Raw genomic sequence first — 15,741 nt, forward strand, 5'->3', positions numbered from 1 at the left:
GCCCTTGTAATTCCTGGACTTAATGACCTCGTGGGTCCCCTCGGGCCTTGGGTTATTCCAACCCATTTCCCAAAGGGGACACAGGCCTCTGTCAATTCAGTTTCTCCTGGGGGCCTGAGGAGCTCCACCCTAGGCGGTGGAGTTAATCCTGTCCTAGGTCTATCTAGACTTCATTTAGAGCAGACAGGAACTAGACTCGTCCCAGGGTGTCCTTGGACGAGTAGGGCTACCAGCCTGGTAACTGTACGTGGATTTTTGCTGCTCTTCAGTCTAACAGAACTCCGACCTCACTGGCACTGGGTGGAGGTTGCAAAGGGTGATAGGCTTCTGTAGAAGCTAGGCATTCGCCCCTACCCCGGAACCTTTCTTCTTTCGTCCTCGCAGGTTCCGGGAGCGGAGGCTTTTGGGGGCCGGAAGTGGAGGCGGTTGGTGAGGTTGGCGGGGCTCTGGACGCTGCACGGGCGGCGGTTTAGGAGCTGCGGGTGGACTGAGCGTGGTTACCGGCGCCCAGCTCTCTGCCCCATCGGGGCTGGGCGAGGCTGGGCGGTGCGCGGCGGCAGCGGAACGAACGCCGTCCGGGCGGAGCGCCTGCGGCTGGGCCCATGGCCTCTTGCGCGAGCATCGACATCGAGGACGCCACGCAGCACCTGCGGGACATCCTCAAGCTGGACCGGCCCGCGGGGGGTGAGCGGGGATAGCGCGGGTTGGCCCTCCGCAAGCAGGGGAGTAGGTGGCGTGGATCTGAACCATTCTCAGAGCCCGCAGTTCCTCTAGGTCCTTTAGGCCGGTGAGGGCAGACCAAGTCAAAATCCCTAAGCGTACTGGGCGACTGGTGCAGACCCCTGGGTATGACCCCTCCCCATCCTGACGCCAGATATCCCGTCTCATCCTTGAGAGTCTCAGCTGAAGGTGAGGTCCCTTCTTTGAACCGAGGCGCCCCTCTGGTTTCCTGGCCACAAAGACTGGTATTCTTGGTACTGGCCCAGCGCCCCTAGCCTTTCGCGGTGGATCAGAGGCCTACAGTTAAGCGCTGTGCTGAAGAACCTCTGGTCATTCTCTACAACTTGCTCTTCCCTCTGGAATGCGACTCTAGGCCTGCTGTTGCTCTGAAATCTATTTTTTGGAGGAAGGTGGCCAGCCCCAATTCCGTGTTCTTTCTGTGATGAAGGCAAATCACAGATTGCACAACCTTGATTGGATTAGATTTCAAACATCTGCAAGCCTAGCTTGTTCCAGTTCATTTAAATATCACTAGTGATACTTCTGAAGCTCTCTTGCTTGCCAAGAGCCCCCGAACAGAGCTAACAGGGTTGCAATAAAATGTTGTCATTGTAAAAGAATACTGTTTTGGTACTGTTATGGAAATAGGGTGGAGGCAGAATGGAGCTGGAGATGCAGAGGGCAGATCTGAGAGAGGAGACTGTTTAGGCTAGGTCTCATAATAAGGACGGATCTTGGGTATCAGGAAAGGCACCCAAGGCACCTTTTTAGATGCCACATGTTACAAAAAGTTGTAGTGGTTAAAGGATTGGCTTGAAATGGTGGTATGGGTGTTCGGAGGCCACATTGAGAATTGGTGTTTATACTTTCTGGATGGCCTAGTCTGGCTGCTTCTGGAAGCAGGCACTGGTGGTTAGCTCCAGGTGGGTTTAGGTAACTCATACTCTGCGGAAATCTATTTGCTGCCTGAGACCATTGGGCCCTTTGACACATACTTTGTGTGCTCCCTTTCCTCATGAGTGTAGCTTGTGCCTCAAATGCCCATATCATCTGCTGAGCAGACTACACTCCACAGAGATTTGGTAGAGCTTGGCATGACCAACCACATACAGCCTGAGCCTCCAGTTTATCTTCATGGTAGGCTGCCTGAAAGGGAGAGTGATCACCTTTTCCCTGAGCAGCTATGGTGGCTCTGAATCTTGTGAAGTGACCTGGAGGCTTTCCTCCTAACTCCATTGTTTATTGATTGGCACTTGATTTTCATTTGCCAAGTAGTTCTTGCTTGTCTCCTCCCCACGAAGGACCAAGTCATACCTCATACGGTCTTGTAACTGGAAATTTGCTATGTTCCTTGCTTCCTGGGAGTTTTGGCAGTGGTGTATGAGCCAGTGAGAGTGCTCAAAAACCAGCCAGTGCAAACAGTTAAGATGTTGTCTTTCCTAACACCATGCTTCACCCTATAGTTTATCTCCTTTTTGTTCAGCTCCTTCGTGTACATTTCCCCAGAGTTTACTTGTCTGAGATGACTTCAGAGCGATTTCTGTTTGGGACAGGACCCTTGCTTTCTTACTGCCACATTTATTCAGGCCTTAGGAGCCTTTATCTCCAAACCCTGCCACTGCTTTGGTAATAGGCCCTGGTTTATCTGTCACCAGATTCTTAGTTTGTATGCTGCCTTAAAGCAACCAACCTACTGGCCGAAGCTGACCATATCACCTTTTCCTTTAAAATTCTTTTGTGGGGTTGGGAATGTAACTTAGTAGTAGAGTACTGGCCTAGCATGTACAAGGCCCTGGGTTCTATTCCCAGCACTTCTAAAAAAGAAGAAAAAAAAAATTGTGGTTCTCATTGTCCACAGGGAGAGTCTAAGCCATCTCAGTGTCATACCTGAGGCCTCTGCAGCCTTGGTTTCCCTCCATTTTCCTGCTTTTCTTTTGTTGTGATTACAGTGATTATAATAGTGAAGGTGAGGTCCCTTCTTTGAACCAAGGTGCCCCAACCACATTGAACTCTCATCTCCTAGGTTGAGAGGTGAGGACACAAACTAAGGGCTTTACCTGGGTGCCCAGTATAGAATGGAAGTAGGCTCATTCCCAAGGAGGGAGGTGAGCAAGGGAAGCTGTGGATCTGAGAACAATGGACCAGGCAAAGCTGGTCATCTGGGACTAGAAATCTTTACCAGGTGGCCTTTGCCATGCTCTCTCTCAAGTGTTCCTCTTGGAACACCTAGGCTGACCCCGATGTGATATTATCTGGCTTCACACATGCTAGATAGGCACTCTACTACTGAGCTATACCTTCAGCCCCATCAGAGGATCTTTAATGGCATGTATCCCTCCTCCAGGTGGAAGAACCTCATGTTCATCCTTGGTTCTTATATCAGCATTTATAGAATGAAATATAAACAAAGGGCCCTCCTCCCCATGGACATACTATGTTCAGTTTTTTTCCTAGAGCACCTCATGGTCCAGAAGGAAGTTCTGTTGTAAGAGGGGCTAGTGGGAATGTGTAACAACCTTATCAGGGTGTCTCTCTTTCCCCAGGCCCCAGTGCAGAGAGCCAGCGGTCATCTAGTGCCTATAATGGAGACCTCAATGGGCTCCTGGTACCAGACCCCCTCTGCTCAGGTGATGGTACCTCAACAAGTAAGCCTGGTCTGCGGATCATACCACCCATTAACCTGCAAGAGAAACAGGTCATGTAAGTAGCTGGGAGATGGCAAATGTGCTGATGGTACTTTGGGGGCATCTGCTAAATGAGGGCAAGAGGTGCCAGCAGCCTCTGCTGCTCCTGCTCTGGAAGACCTGGGACAGAGCACTCAACCACATTGAACTCTCATCTCCTAGGTTGAGAGGTGAGGACACAAGCTAAGGGCTTTACCTGGGTGCCCAGTATAGAATGGAAGTAGGCTCATTCCCAAGGAGGGAGGTGAGCAAGGGAAGCTGTGGGTCTGAGAACAATGGACCAGGCAAAGCTGGTCATCTGGGACTAGAAATCTTTACCAGGTGGCTGTGTCTTCTCCTTTTCTAATCTTGCCGTTAAGGTATACCAGACATACGTAACCCTACCATTAAGCTTTTGGGTGAATAAAACAAAGTTTGTGCACCCCTCTCTCCAGCTGCCTTTCTGGAGATGACAGCTCCACCTGCATTGGGATTTTGGCCAAGGAGGTAGAGATTGTGGCCAGCAGTGACTCCAGCATTTCAAGCAAGGCACGAGGGAGCAACAAGGTAGGTACCAGGATACTGTGGCACATATAATGTATGGAGACACACCCAGCCTCTCCCTTCTCTCCCATGAGTCCAGTTCCTGTGGGTACCACCCTGACAAACAGCATGCCTCTATTTCAGGGAGCCAGGCTTTGCTGTCAAACCTCTGTGGGAATCTGGCTCAAGAGATTTCTGTGAATGACTGGGTTTTCATCTGTGTCCTCTCCATCCCCAGAGTTGTTGAGATTGCTGAGGCTCAGAGTTGCTTCAGCCCTCAGTTTCTTTGACTTTTCCTCACTCTGGGTTTTCAGGTGAAAATCCAGCCTGTTGCCAAGTACGACTGGGAGCAGAAGTACTACTATGGCAACCTAATTGCTGTGTCCAACTCTTTCTTAGCCTATGCCATTCGTGGTGAGTAGGGGCTCTGGGTTGTAGGAAGTATTCTGCTGGAAGCTCCAATTTGGGACCACTCAGACCTTAGGATACATTGGGAGGCTTCTCTGGACTGCCCTAACCTCTGTCAGGCCTGGTGGAGCTGGGTAGGAAAGCCAAGCTTGAGATGGTGGCAGTGAGGCAGGCAAGGGCAGAATTTCTGTACGATTTGTTGCCTAGGCCTAGATGTTTGCTCATGGCCCCCTGCTCTCTTGATTACAGCTGCCAACAATGGCTCAGCAATGGTGCGAGTGATCAGTGTCAGCACTTCAGAGCGGACCCTACTTAAGGGCTTCACAGGCAGTGTGGCTGATCTGGCCTTTGCACACCTCAACTCTCCACAGCTGGCTTGCCTGGATGAGGCAGGCAACCTGTTTGTGTGGCGCTTGGCTCTGGTTAACAGCAAAATTCAGTATCCATTCCCAGGCATGGAGGCTGACGAAGAGTGGGCAAAGTGGGGGTTGCCAGGCATATTTAATCATCCATGTGTCTAGCCCTTAACACCCTGCTCAGAGACGAGATCTTGGTCCATATCCGGCAGCCAGAGGGCACGCCACTGAACCACTTCCGAAGGATCATCTGGTGCCCCTTTATTCCTGAGGAAAGTGAGGACTGCTGTGAGGAGAGTAGCCCAACAGTGGCCCTGCTGCATGAAGACCGGGTGAGGGGGTCAGACATGGTGGAGAAGGTGAAAGCAGCCATATTATATGAATGGGTTGAACACTCACCTCCTTGTACCTCCAGGCTGAGGTGTGGGACCTGGACATGCTCCGCTCCAACCACAGCATGTGGCCTGTTGATGTCAGTCAAATCAAGCAGGGGTTCATTGTGGTAAAAGGCCACAGCACGGTAGGCTTACAGCTGATTGCTTCCTTGTCCTCCTTCTCTTCCACATTCTCCTCATCTATTTCCCGTATTCACAGCTGTCCAGATAGCTTTACCAGCACTATGCCCATGGGGACTTAGCATAAAGTAGTTCTTACCTATGGAACTTCATTCTTAACCTAGTTGTACCCTGCAGGTCTGGACTTCTCTGTAGCGCCCCCCATTCAGTCAGTCACAAAACGTGTGAATCCACAGGGGTCAATCCAGTTTCCTACCATCTTCATTTGGGAGGGTCTCGTTTCCACCTTGGTCAGATAGCAAAGCCCTTTGGCTTCTTCCCAGTGTCTAAGTGAAGGAGCCCTCTCTCCTGACGGGACTGTCCTAGCTACTGCAAGTCATGATGGCTATGTCAAGTTCTGGCAGATCTACATTGAGGGGCAGGATGAGCCACGGTAAGGCAAAGCCTGAGGGACCAGGACCCCCTTTGCCTCAGGAACAGGAACAAATCACTCATTCAGGTCCCTCATCTGCCTGCCTTCAGGTGTCTACATGAGTGGAAGCCTCATGATGGGCGGCCCCTCTCCTGCCTCCTATTCTGTGACAATCATAAGAAACAGGACCCTGAGTGAGTGAGTGGGATATAAGCATGTAGTGGGCTAGACCATGGACTCCCACCCAGCTGGAGACCTACCAACCACTTGTGCTTTGTGGGTTTGTAGGGTCCCATTCTGGAGGTTCCTCATTACTGGTGCTGACCAGAATCGGGAGTTGAAGATGTGGTGCACAGTGTCCTGGACCTGCCTACAGACCATTCGGTAAGCAGGACTTTGGCGGGGAGCAGGCAGAGGTGGCAGGGTGGGAATGTGCCTTCTGTGAATTCTCAGTCTTACCTAGCCTGTTTGTTGGCTTCCTAGCTTCTCCCCAGATATCTTCAGCTCAGTGAGTGTGCCCCCCAGTCTCAAAGTTTGCTTAGACCTCTCAGCAGAATACTTAATTCTCAGTGATGTACAACGAAAGGTAGGCTGTCATGGGAGCACTCTGGACAGAGCCAGTATCACTGGGAAGGACTGAAGGGACTCATAGTTTCTAAAGCTGAGTTTGGAATGTGGCACCCATGCAGGTCCTATATGTGATGGAGCTGCTGCAGAACCAGGAGGAAGGCCGTGCCTGCTTCAGCTCCATTTCAGAGTTCCTGCTTACCCATCCTGTGCTGAGCTTTGGCATCCAGGTTGTGAGTCGTTGCCGGCTGCGGCACACTGAAGTGCTGCCTGCTGAGGAGGAAAATGATAGCCTGGGGGCTGGTGAGCTGCTCCAGAGTCAGGCCTGGTATTGGTGTGTGGGGTGGTACTGAGGTGCAGAGCTGGCTAGAAGCTTAAGGTATCCAATCTGTCCTTTTAGAGGGTTCTCATGGAGCTGGTACCATGGAGTCTGCAGCTGGCGTACTCATCAAGCTCTTTTGTGTGCATACTAAGTGAGTGTGTCAGGAAGTCCCATCCAGGCCCTGCCTGTGTTCCTCCCCATTCCACTGACCTTGGCCCCTTTGAGCACTCTGTTCTCCCCCACGCCCTTTTCTTGCAGGGCCTTGCAAGATGTACAGATCCGTTTCCAGCCACAGCTGAACCCTGATGTGGTGGCCCCACTCCCCACTCACACTGCCCATGAGGACTTTGGTGAGTTAGAAGTGAAAGAAACAGGTTGGACTGACAGTGGTGTGAGATCTGACTCAAGTGGCAGCTTTCCCCACAGCCTTTGGAGAGTCTCGGCCTGAACTGGGCTCTGAAGGCCTGGGATCAACCACTCACGGCTCCCAGCCTGACCTCCGACGCATTGTGGAGCTGCCTGCACCTGCTGACTTCCTCACCCTGAGCAGTGAAACCAAACCCAAGTTGATGACACCTGATGCCTTTATGACACCCACTGCCTCCTTGCAGCAGGTAGCTCCCTTAAGTAGGGGGAGTGGGAATGCCCCACTCAGGCCATAGTGCTTATTCTCTGCATCTCTTCAGATCACTGCATCCCCCAGCAGCAGCAGCAGCAGCAGCAATAGCAGCAGTAGCAGCAGCAGTAGTAGCAGCAGCAGCTCTCTTACAGCTGTGTCTGCTGTGAGTAGCACCTCAGCTGTGGATCCCTCCTTGCCCAGGTGAGGTAAAGGTCAGAGTTGGGGAATGGTAGGGGCTAGTGCCAGGTGATGCCAAGCTCTGACTGCTGATACCTTGGCCTTACCACCACCAGGCCACCTGAAGAGTTGACCTTGAGCCCCAAATTGCAGCTGGATGGCAGTCTGACAATGAGCAATAGCAGCAGCCTGCAGGCAAGCCCACGCAGCCTCTTGCCCAGCCTGCTCCCAGGCCCAGGCGATAAATTGACTCCCAAAGGGCCCGGGCAGGTGTGTGTGCATGTATGTGAAGTGCTGGGTAACTGGTGGTTGGCTGCAGGGGAAGTTGGCAGCCTCTTCCTGCACTCTTTCTTTGCTGACTTGTTCTGTCTCAGATGCTCCCTCAGGGGTCAGATCAGTCTTCCATGTTCCCTGGAGGCTATCTTCTCAGTTTCTCCATCCCCACTTCCTTTCTTGGGCTGTAGCCCTGTTTTTGACCTGCATCTCCCTTCCTAGCTGTCCCATCTCATCACTACTGATTCCAGTGCCTCCTGACTGTGGTCCCCTACCTCCTTTTACTTAAACCCACATTTTTCACTCACTTCAGGTATCTGCTACTGCCTCTGCACTGTCCCTGGAGTTACAGGAAGTGGAGCCTTTGGGGCTACCCCAGGCCTCCCCCAGTCGTACCCGCTCCCCTGATGTTATCTCCTCAGCTTCTACTGCCCTGTCCCAGGATATTCCTGAGATCGCATCTGAGGCCCTGTCACGTGGCTTTGGCTCCTCGGCTTCTGAGGGCCTTGAGCCAGACAGTATGGCCTCAGCTGCCTCAGCACTACACCTACTATCCCCACGGCCCCGGCCAGGACCCGAGCTTGGCCCCCAACTTGGCCTGGATGGAGGCCCTGGGGATGGGGATCGACATAGTACCCCCTCACTCCTGGAAGCAGCCTTGACTCAGGAGGCTGCTCCTGCTGACAGTCAGGTCTGGCCTACGGCACCTGACATTACTCGGGAGACCTGTAGTACCCTGGCAGAGAGGTGAGGAGCTAGAAGAGAGAAAGTATGTTGGTGGGAGGGACCTCAGGAAGAATCATCCACTGCTGAGTCCACCTGTCCCTTCAGCCCCAGAAATGGTCTCCAGGAAAAGCATAAAAGCTTGGCCTTCCACCGACCACCTTATCACCTGCTACAGCAACATGATAGCCAGGACACCAGTGCTGAACAAAGGTGGGAGTCACCCTGTACCATTCTTCCAACAAGGGAGAACTATCAGGTGGATAGGTGCTTACCCCCTCCTTCCCCTTCCCACAGTGACCATGATGATGAGGTAGCCAGTCTTGCTGCTGCCTCAGGAGGCTTTGGCACCAAAATTCCCACTCCCCGCCTGCCTGCCAAGGACTGGAAGACCAAGGGATCCCCTCGGACCTCACCCAAGATCAAGAGAAAAAGCAAGAAGGATGATGGGTAAGAAGAGTCCTTGGGCCAGGGAGAGGGGTGGTCTCTAGGCTGCCTGATGTGGCCTGAGGTACTTCTTGCCTATGGCAGGGATTCAGCCATGGGATCCCGGCTCACAGAGCACCAGGTAAGTGAAGGAGCTCTTCCTACCCATTGGAACCCATCCTTTAAAGGCTCTGGGCTATTTCCCTGGTCTGGTGGGTAGGGATAGGTGGGGCAGGCATCATGTGATTCTCAGTGATACTGGCAGGTGGCAGAGCCTCCTGAAGACTGGCCAGCACTAATTTGGCAGCAGCAGAGAGAATTGGTAGAGCTGCGTCACAGCCAAGAAGAGCTGCTGCAGCGTCTGTGTGCCCAACTCGAAGGCCTGCAGAACACTGTCACAGGCCATGTAGAACGTGCCCTTGAGACCCGGCATGAGCAGGAACGTATCCTTGAGGGTGATGGCACAGCATGGTTTAGAGGAGGGGTAGCCTTCTTAGCTTGGGAAGGGATATGCTCTGGGATTGTTCCTTAGCTACAGTGCAGAACGGCGTCTAGAGAGGGCACTGGCTGAGGGGCAGCAGCGGGGTGGGCAACTGCAGGAGCAGCTGACACAACAGCTGTCCCAAGCACTATCTTCTGCTGTGGCTGGGCGGTTGGAACGTAGCATACGAGATGAGATTAAAAAAACAGTTCCTCCATGTAAGTTTTGCTTGAAGATTTCTTTTGGGTGGGCCAGTGGGAATAGGTGAACCTGTCAGACTTAATCTCCTGATTCCACCTTTCTCTTCTTCCCCTGCCCCAGGTGTCTCCAGAAGTCTAGAGCCTGTAGCAGGCCAACTGAGCAATTCAGTGGCTACCAAGCTCACAGCTGTAGAGGGCAGCATGAAAGAGAACATCTCTAAGCTACTTAAGTCCAAGGTGCTATAGGGCCCAAGATTGGGGTGGTGGCTAGTTCCGACCAGGTTGGGCTCAGGCTTTCAATTTGGCCTCTCCCTGTACCTCAGAATTTGACAGATGCTATCGCCCGAGCAGCTGCAGACACATTACAGGGGCCAATGCAGGCTGCCTACCGTGAAGCCTTCCAGAGCGTGGTGCTGCCTGCCTTTGAAAAGAGCTGCCAGGCCATGTTCCAGCAAATCAATGATAGCTTCCGGCTGGGCACACAGGAATGTAAGTGGGGTTGTATAACCCAGTGTAGGAGGGGCTGACTATTCACTCTTCATCCCTCTTATGATCCCCATGGTTGCCTCTCAGACTTGCAACAGCTAGAGAGCCACATGAAGAGCCGGAAGGCACGGGAACAGGAGGCCAGAGAGCCTGTGCTTGCCCAGCTTCGGGGCCTGGTCAGCACACTGCAGACTGCCACTGAGCAAATGGCAGCCACTGTATCTAGCAGTGTTCGGGCTGAAGTACAACACCAGCTGCATGTGGCTGTGGGCAGGTATGTAGGCAGGGCTTTGGGCAAGGTGGGGTGTTTGGGATTGGCCAGACTTTGCTTCCTGTCCACCTCTGTCTCCCTTCCCTTTTCAGCCTGCAGGAGTCAATTTTAGCACAGGTACAGCGCATTGTTAAGGGTGAGGTGAGTGTGGCTCTCAAGGAACAGCAGGCTGCCGTCACCTCCAGTATCATGCAGGCCATGCGTTCAGCTGCTGGCACACCTGTCCCCTCTGCCCACATCGACTGCCAGGCCCAGCAAGCCCATATTTTGCAGCTCTTGCAGCAGGGCCACCTCAATCAGGCCTTCCAGCAGGTATGACAGCATTTGGCCCTAGTAAGGTTCAGGTATCTTCTGACAAGACCTACACACCACACATTCCATTCCCTCCACCAAGCTGTGGGCTGTCTGACAGACTTTTTTATTCTCTTTGACCTCCAAGCCATTGCCTGTGCCATTCTTTTGTTCAGGATCCCTTTTTTCCTGTCTCAGCTCACCTTGCCTTATGACCATTCTTCTAAGGAACCTTTCTTTTCTTTTTTTTTTTTTTTTTAATATTTTTTAGTTGTTGATGGACCTTTATTTTATTTATTTGTATGTGGAGCTGAGAATTGAACCCAGTGCCTCACGCATGCTAGGCAAGCATGCTACCACTGAGCCACAACCCCAGCCCCTTCTCAGGAAACTTTCTTTCTAATCTTTTTATTGATAGGGTAAAATACAGCCCTCCAGTTCTCTGGGTCCCTGAGTATCCTCCTCTGGAGCCCTTAGCACCCAACTCTGTGGTTCTCCTCCCCCAGGCCACACACCACAGACAAGCAGGCATTCTATCCTAATACTAGCCATAAATGCTGCTGCCCCCAGGCGCTGACAGCTGCTGACCTGAACCTGGTGCTGTATGTGTGTGAAACGGTGGACCCAGCCCAGGTTTTTGGGCAACCGCCTTGCCCACTCTCCCAGCCTGTGCTCCTTTCCCTCATCCAGCAGCTGGCATCTGACCTTGGCACTAGAACTGACCTCAAACTCAGGTGAGTATGTGTAGTAAGAGAGTAGGAGATAAGCTGATAGTGGGGGTGAGAAGGGAAGCAGAAACACCCACTCATGCCTGATTCCCTTCCCTAATTTTCTCCACTCATTTCCCCCATCCTCATTCATTGAAAGGTTTAGACTTCCCTTATCATCTGTCCCTCTGGGCTTCAGTGCCACCAGGGGGCACTCCTATCTATTGGCACCCACCTGTAGCCTGTGCTTTTCCCCCCATTCTCAGCTACCTGGAAGAGGCTGTGATGCACCTGGACCACAGTGATCCCATCACTCGAGACCACATGGGCTCCGTCATGGCTCAAGTGCGCCAGAAGCTATTTCAGTTTCTGCAGGCTGAGCCACACAACTCACTGGGCAAAGCAGCCCGGCGTCTTAGCCTAATGCTGCATGGCCTTGTTACCCCCAGCCTCCCTTAGCAGCTAAGCCTGCCTTGTGTAGGGGTGGGTGGCACTGAAGACCAGTAGACAGGCGTCGGCCAAGATTGGGATCACATCTGCTATTTACTTGCTCAGGCCTCCACCTCTAGTATTTGGGGATTGGGGATGCAGGGTATTCTGGCCGTGGTCTACAGATTGTGGTAATCGGTAGGGTAAGGCTGGGCCCAGGGCAGGTATTGTGCCTTCTTGGGTTCTGCCATTCCTAGAGCATGACCCCAAGATCGTGACACCACTTGAGTTGAATTTTCCATGTTCCTTTTTACCTCTGATTTGGATCTTTTTGTTTTTGAAAAACATTGAGAAATTCAATTAAATGCTTTTGGAATAAAACCGTATGTGTGTGGTTTTGGTGTGTCTTTAGTGAGACTGATGACTGCCCTTTCTCCCTCTGGGGAGATCTAAGTCAGCCCATCCCTGGGGCCTGGACATCTGTTCTCATCAACTCCACTGCCTTCTCAGAGCTCCCCTCCAACTCCCAGGGCAAGGGTCCTAGACCATCTCAGCAGGAACCTGGGCCTCTCAGGGCATGTCGGCTCTCTGGGGGCACCTCTTCACCCTTCTGCCAATCTGGGCGCTGGGGGCGGAGCCAACAGCCTGCTTCGAGCCCTGCCCATTCCTAGCTTCCATCCAATCATGGTCCCTCCCTCCGTGGGCTGGGCCGGCCGCCTGCACTCCAAGCTGCTAGCTCCCGCACTAGGCTCTCAGCCAGGGACCATGCGCTGCTGCTGCTGCTGCTGCTACCGCCGCTGCTATCAGCGGCCACCCGGTGTCCTGAAGCTGTTGCTTTTGCTGCCACTCGGTGAGTGCGGGAGCCTGGACCCAGACCAGGCCGCAAACCCTCTTGCTTGTCTCCCATCAGGCTGGGTATAGAGTGTGGGAGCCGGGAGTGCTGCTTTCCTAGTGCCAGGCGCCAGGGTGGATAGGTGTTCTGAGGGCCCCAGGAAAGTGTGAATGGTTTCATGATGGAAAGTGAGGAACAAATTGAGCCCCAGCTGTGGGGGAAGGACCTTGAAATTCTGAAGTTCCTCTTCTGATAAAGGGAAACCCATTACCTCTGGCAGGACTCCTAGACTAGCCTTGGGATTCCTGAAGTTCTCTGAGGGTCTGGCCTGGATCCCTATCCCTGGCTATGTTGCCCAATCTCATCTAAAACACTTATCTTTGGTGTGAGGTGGGAGGGTCATGCGAAGCTTATGAAGGATGCAGAGATAGTGCCCCACCTGCCTCTAGCCCCAATCCCTCCATTCTCTCCTGACTTCTTCCCTTAAACCATCTTCACTTCACCTAGAGCCCCAAGAGCTCAGGAGGAACCCACTTCTGGGACACACAGTTCCTGCTTCTGCATCTTGGTCTAGGTCCTGCCTTAAAGGCAGGTGATCCCTAGACATGCCCCTCAGCTCCCAGGGGTGCTCTTTTCACGCTGAGTCATGTCCCTAGAGCACTCCCAAGGTAAACAAGCCCCTGGGGGTGGGGGGTGGGGAATGGCCCGGCTTATTCTGTCAACCATTCTTCACCCCCTCTCCCCAGTCCTTTTACCCCTACTAGCAGCAGCCACAGAGGCTCCAAACCGCTGTGACACCATATACCAGGGCTTTGCCGAGTGTCTCATCCGCTTGGGGGACAGCATGGGCCGCGGAGGCGAGCTGGAGACTGTCTGCAGGTACCAGCAGGTGGGAGGCAGAGGGCAGGTGGGAGGCAGAGGGCAGGTGGGAGGCATAGCCCTATCCGCGCCACCCTTGGAGCTAAACTTCCTTCCCATTCCAAAGCCCCACCCCAACCTAACCCCTCAATCCCATTTCCTAACAGGTCCTGGAATGACTTCCATGCCTGCGCCTCTCGGGTCTTGTCAGGCTGCCCAGAGGAGGCGGCTGCTGTGTGGGAGTCTCTGCAGCAAGAAGCTCGCCGGGCCCCACATCCGGATAACTTGCATACATTGTGTGGTGCCCCGGTGCGGGTCTGGGAACGCGGCACTGGCCCGGAGACCAACCAAGAAACACTACGGGCTACAGCAGCTTCACCCGCTGGGGCCCCTGCGCCCCTGCTGCTGGTTGCTGTTCTGGTGCTCGCCTACCTCCTGGGGCCTCTGGCCTAGTCAGTCGGGTCAAGTAGCAGCGCCCACGCCTCCAACCCTGCGCGGGCAGTCGCTGTCTGGGCTCTGCAGAGCGCGCACGGCTTTCATTAAAGGTATTTATATTTGCACTAAGCTCCTTCCTTTCTCGCAGCTGCGACTCACTTGATTGGGAAAGGAGGCCCCAGAAACTGATCCCCAGCACAGGATGGGCTTGGCCAAAGGCTGCCACAGGGGACTCCTTAGGAACATACATTTCCCCCAACGCAGAGCTTTCCATTACACTAATCTCAAGAGTTCTGGTTGAGATCTGCCGGAATGCGAGGTTGTTCTCTGCCTTTTGGGGCTTGCTCGGTGGGGGACCAGATGAGGTCTGGCAGACCAAAGTTCTAAGACCCACACTTCTAATCCTGCATACCCCTTCTATTCTGTCCCCTTGGGAACGGGTGAGGTGGTGTTTGCCCTTGGCCTCACCCCAGCTGCCCAGGCTCCTTTCAGCTTCCAAGCTCCTGATCCTATCTGATCCTCCTCCCTCTGTTGAACTATTACTCAGGTTCAAAATTGCTTAGGCTCTGTGCTCAGTTCCCCTCCTCCTCCAAGGGTAATAGTCCTTTGGAAGGGGGGCTTGTCCCAAAAAGTGGGGATCCCCTGTCTTAGTCCACGTTCAAATTCTTGAGAAAATCTGAAGCTACAGAAACTGGGTTTATAATGAGGGATCTCTGGCTTTTACTCTCCACAAGCCTGTTCTTTCAGAAGAGGTGTGCATGTGTGCAGAGCCCCTATTCATCCTGGTGGAAAGGAAGGTGAGACTCAGCATGGGCAGAAACTGGCGGAGACCTCAGAGAGAGGGAACCTGATTTCAAGATACCACCCCAAGGCTTCTGTGGGCACTGCCTTGGCCTCCTCACTTGCTTCTATTATCACCTCCACTTTACTTTCTTGTCATAGTCATCTTCTTTTTTTCTTGAGGTACTGAGTGTTGAACCCAGGGCTTTGTACAAGCTAAACAAGCACACTACCTCTAAGCTACATCCCCAGTCTTTTTAAATTTTTTGTTCATCTATTTATTTTTTTCTGTAGTGAAGATTGAACCCAGGGGCATTCTATATTCTATATTCCCATCCTTTTAAATTTTTCTTTGAGATTAGGGGTTATTGAGGCTGGCTTCAAACTTGCAATCCTCCTGCCTCAACTTCCCCAGTAGCTGGAATTACAGATATAAGCCATCACATCTGGCTTATTCTCTACTTCCTGAATGAAAATCTGATGACTGTGTTCCTACCACTTGTCTGTAATGCCCTATATAAACCAGTTTTGTCCACTCCTACAACCCACTCTGTAGTAACACAGAGGAGTTGTCTACCTATCCAGTCCTTCAGGACAGAAGAAGCTTCAGAGAGGACACAGCACTCTCAAGGGGGTGACAGGACATGGGATGTCAGACCTAAAAGTGGTGCAGGAAAGGTGGGCTGACATGGAAAAGACTTTACAAGAGACATCCAAAGCAATCATTTGGGAAGGAGGAAGCAAGAGAGTTTTGCAGGCCAGGCCTACACTGAAGTTTATGCTGAAAGGGTGTCACCCTTCAGGACAGTCAGGCCTGATGAGATCCTTGCTTAGGCAACAGGTGTCTATAGAGACCTCTACCCAGGTATGTAGAAACTCTACATCATTCATGTTTCCTAAACATTCATATGACTAACTCAGATGCTTTATCTCCCTTTCTCTGCCCTGACTCTACGTTTGCTCCTGTGCTTCATTTATCTGGACTTCTATCCCCACTTTCATCAACAAGACCTTGTCCATCTTCTCACATCACCTGAAGGGGAAAGTACAGGGGGCGCAGATTTATCCCCTTTGACCACTAGAATTTTCCAGGAAGAAAGCAGGCTTTTTATTCTTCTGTGTCTGTGCATCTATTATTTTTTGTTCAAAATATCATTCTTGGGCTGGGATTGTGGCTCAGTGGTAGAGCATGGCCTAGCATATGTGAGGCACTGGGTTGGATTCTCAGCACCATATATAAATGAATA

At 52.4% G+C, this 15,741-nt stretch overlaps 2 protein-coding genes across 4 annotated transcripts; both read left to right on the plus strand.

The window, feature by feature from the left end:
- The first annotated feature begins 416 nt into the window (after window positions 1–416).
- On the plus strand, window positions 417–11,975 carry Edc4 (enhancer of mRNA decapping 4). 3 transcript variants are annotated; one of them, XM_046434389.2, is made up of 29 exons: window positions 417–684; window positions 3,264–3,420; window positions 3,839–3,950; window positions 4,241–4,340; window positions 4,584–4,773; window positions 4,875–5,022; window positions 5,106–5,210; window positions 5,529–5,638; window positions 5,728–5,811; window positions 5,906–6,001; window positions 6,101–6,203; window positions 6,307–6,487; window positions 6,585–6,657; window positions 6,765–6,856; window positions 6,933–7,120; window positions 7,193–7,326; window positions 7,419–7,572; window positions 7,889–8,322; window positions 8,407–8,511; window positions 8,596–8,748; window positions 8,830–8,866; window positions 8,990–9,167; window positions 9,268–9,423; window positions 9,527–9,642; window positions 9,729–9,894; window positions 9,979–10,165; window positions 10,255–10,474; window positions 11,024–11,187; window positions 11,427–11,975. In XM_046434389.2, exons 1-29 carry the CDS (start codon window positions 603–605, stop codon window positions 11,617–11,619), a joined length of 4,218 nt encoding a protein of 1,405 aa, XP_046290345.1. In that variant the 5' UTR covers window positions 417–602; the 3' UTR covers window positions 11,620–11,975. The 3 variants fall into 3 exon arrangements, with proteins under 3 accessions (XP_046290345.1, XP_046290346.1, XP_046290347.1); XM_046434390.2 differs by having other exon boundaries at window positions 7,419–7,497; XM_046434391.2 differs by lacking the exons at window positions 10,255–10,474; window positions 11,427–11,975 and having other exon boundaries at window positions 11,024–11,166.
- A 122-nt stretch (window positions 11,976–12,097) lies between these two features.
- On the plus strand, window positions 12,098–13,839 carry Nrn1l (neuritin 1 like). Its single transcript, XM_046434392.2, has 3 exons — window positions 12,098–12,439; window positions 13,168–13,300; window positions 13,447–13,839. The coding sequence occupies exons 1-3, from the start codon at window positions 12,274–12,276 to the stop codon at window positions 13,730–13,732; spliced, it is 585 nt and encodes a 194-aa protein (XP_046290348.1). The 5' UTR covers window positions 12,098–12,273; the 3' UTR covers window positions 13,733–13,839.
- Window positions 13,840–15,741: the final 1,902 nt, after the last annotated feature.

This window comes from Marmota monax, unplaced genomic scaffold (genome assembly GCF_021218885.2).
Source record: "Marmota monax isolate L192 unplaced genomic scaffold, Marmota_monax_Labrador192_F-V1.1 WCK01_AAM20220418_F8-fsc00024, whole genome shotgun sequence".
NCBI lineage: Eukaryota > Metazoa > Chordata > Mammalia > Rodentia > Sciuridae > Marmota > Marmota monax.

What these genes read in the sequence shown, in the direction of transcription:
- Edc4 (XM_046434389.2), top strand. Translation starts at nt 603, where the DNA reads ATGGCCTCTTGCGCGAGCATCGACATCGAGGACGCCACGCAGCACCTG. An exon ending in CATAAGAAACAGGACCCTGA is followed by an intron (nt 5,812 to 5,905) that starts GTGAGTGAGTGG and finishes GTGGGTTTGTAG; the next exon opens with GGTCCCATTCTGGAGGTTCC. An exon ending in AAATGATAGCCTGGGGGCTG is followed by an intron (nt 6,488 to 6,584) that starts GTGAGCTGCTCC and finishes CTGTCCTTTTAG; the next exon opens with AGGGTTCTCATGGAGCTGGT.
- Nrn1l (XM_046434392.2), top strand. Translation starts at nt 12,274, where the DNA reads ATGGTCCCTCCCTCCGTGGGCTGGGCCGGCCGCCTGCACTCCAAGCTG. An exon ending in GTTGCTTTTGCTGCCACTCG is followed by an intron (nt 12,440 to 13,167) that starts GTGAGTGCGGGA and finishes CCCTCTCCCCAG; the next exon opens with TCCTTTTACCCCTACTAGCA. An exon ending in GAGCTGGAGACTGTCTGCAG is followed by an intron (nt 13,301 to 13,446) that starts GTACCAGCAGGT and finishes ATTTCCTAACAG; the next exon opens with GTCCTGGAATGACTTCCATG.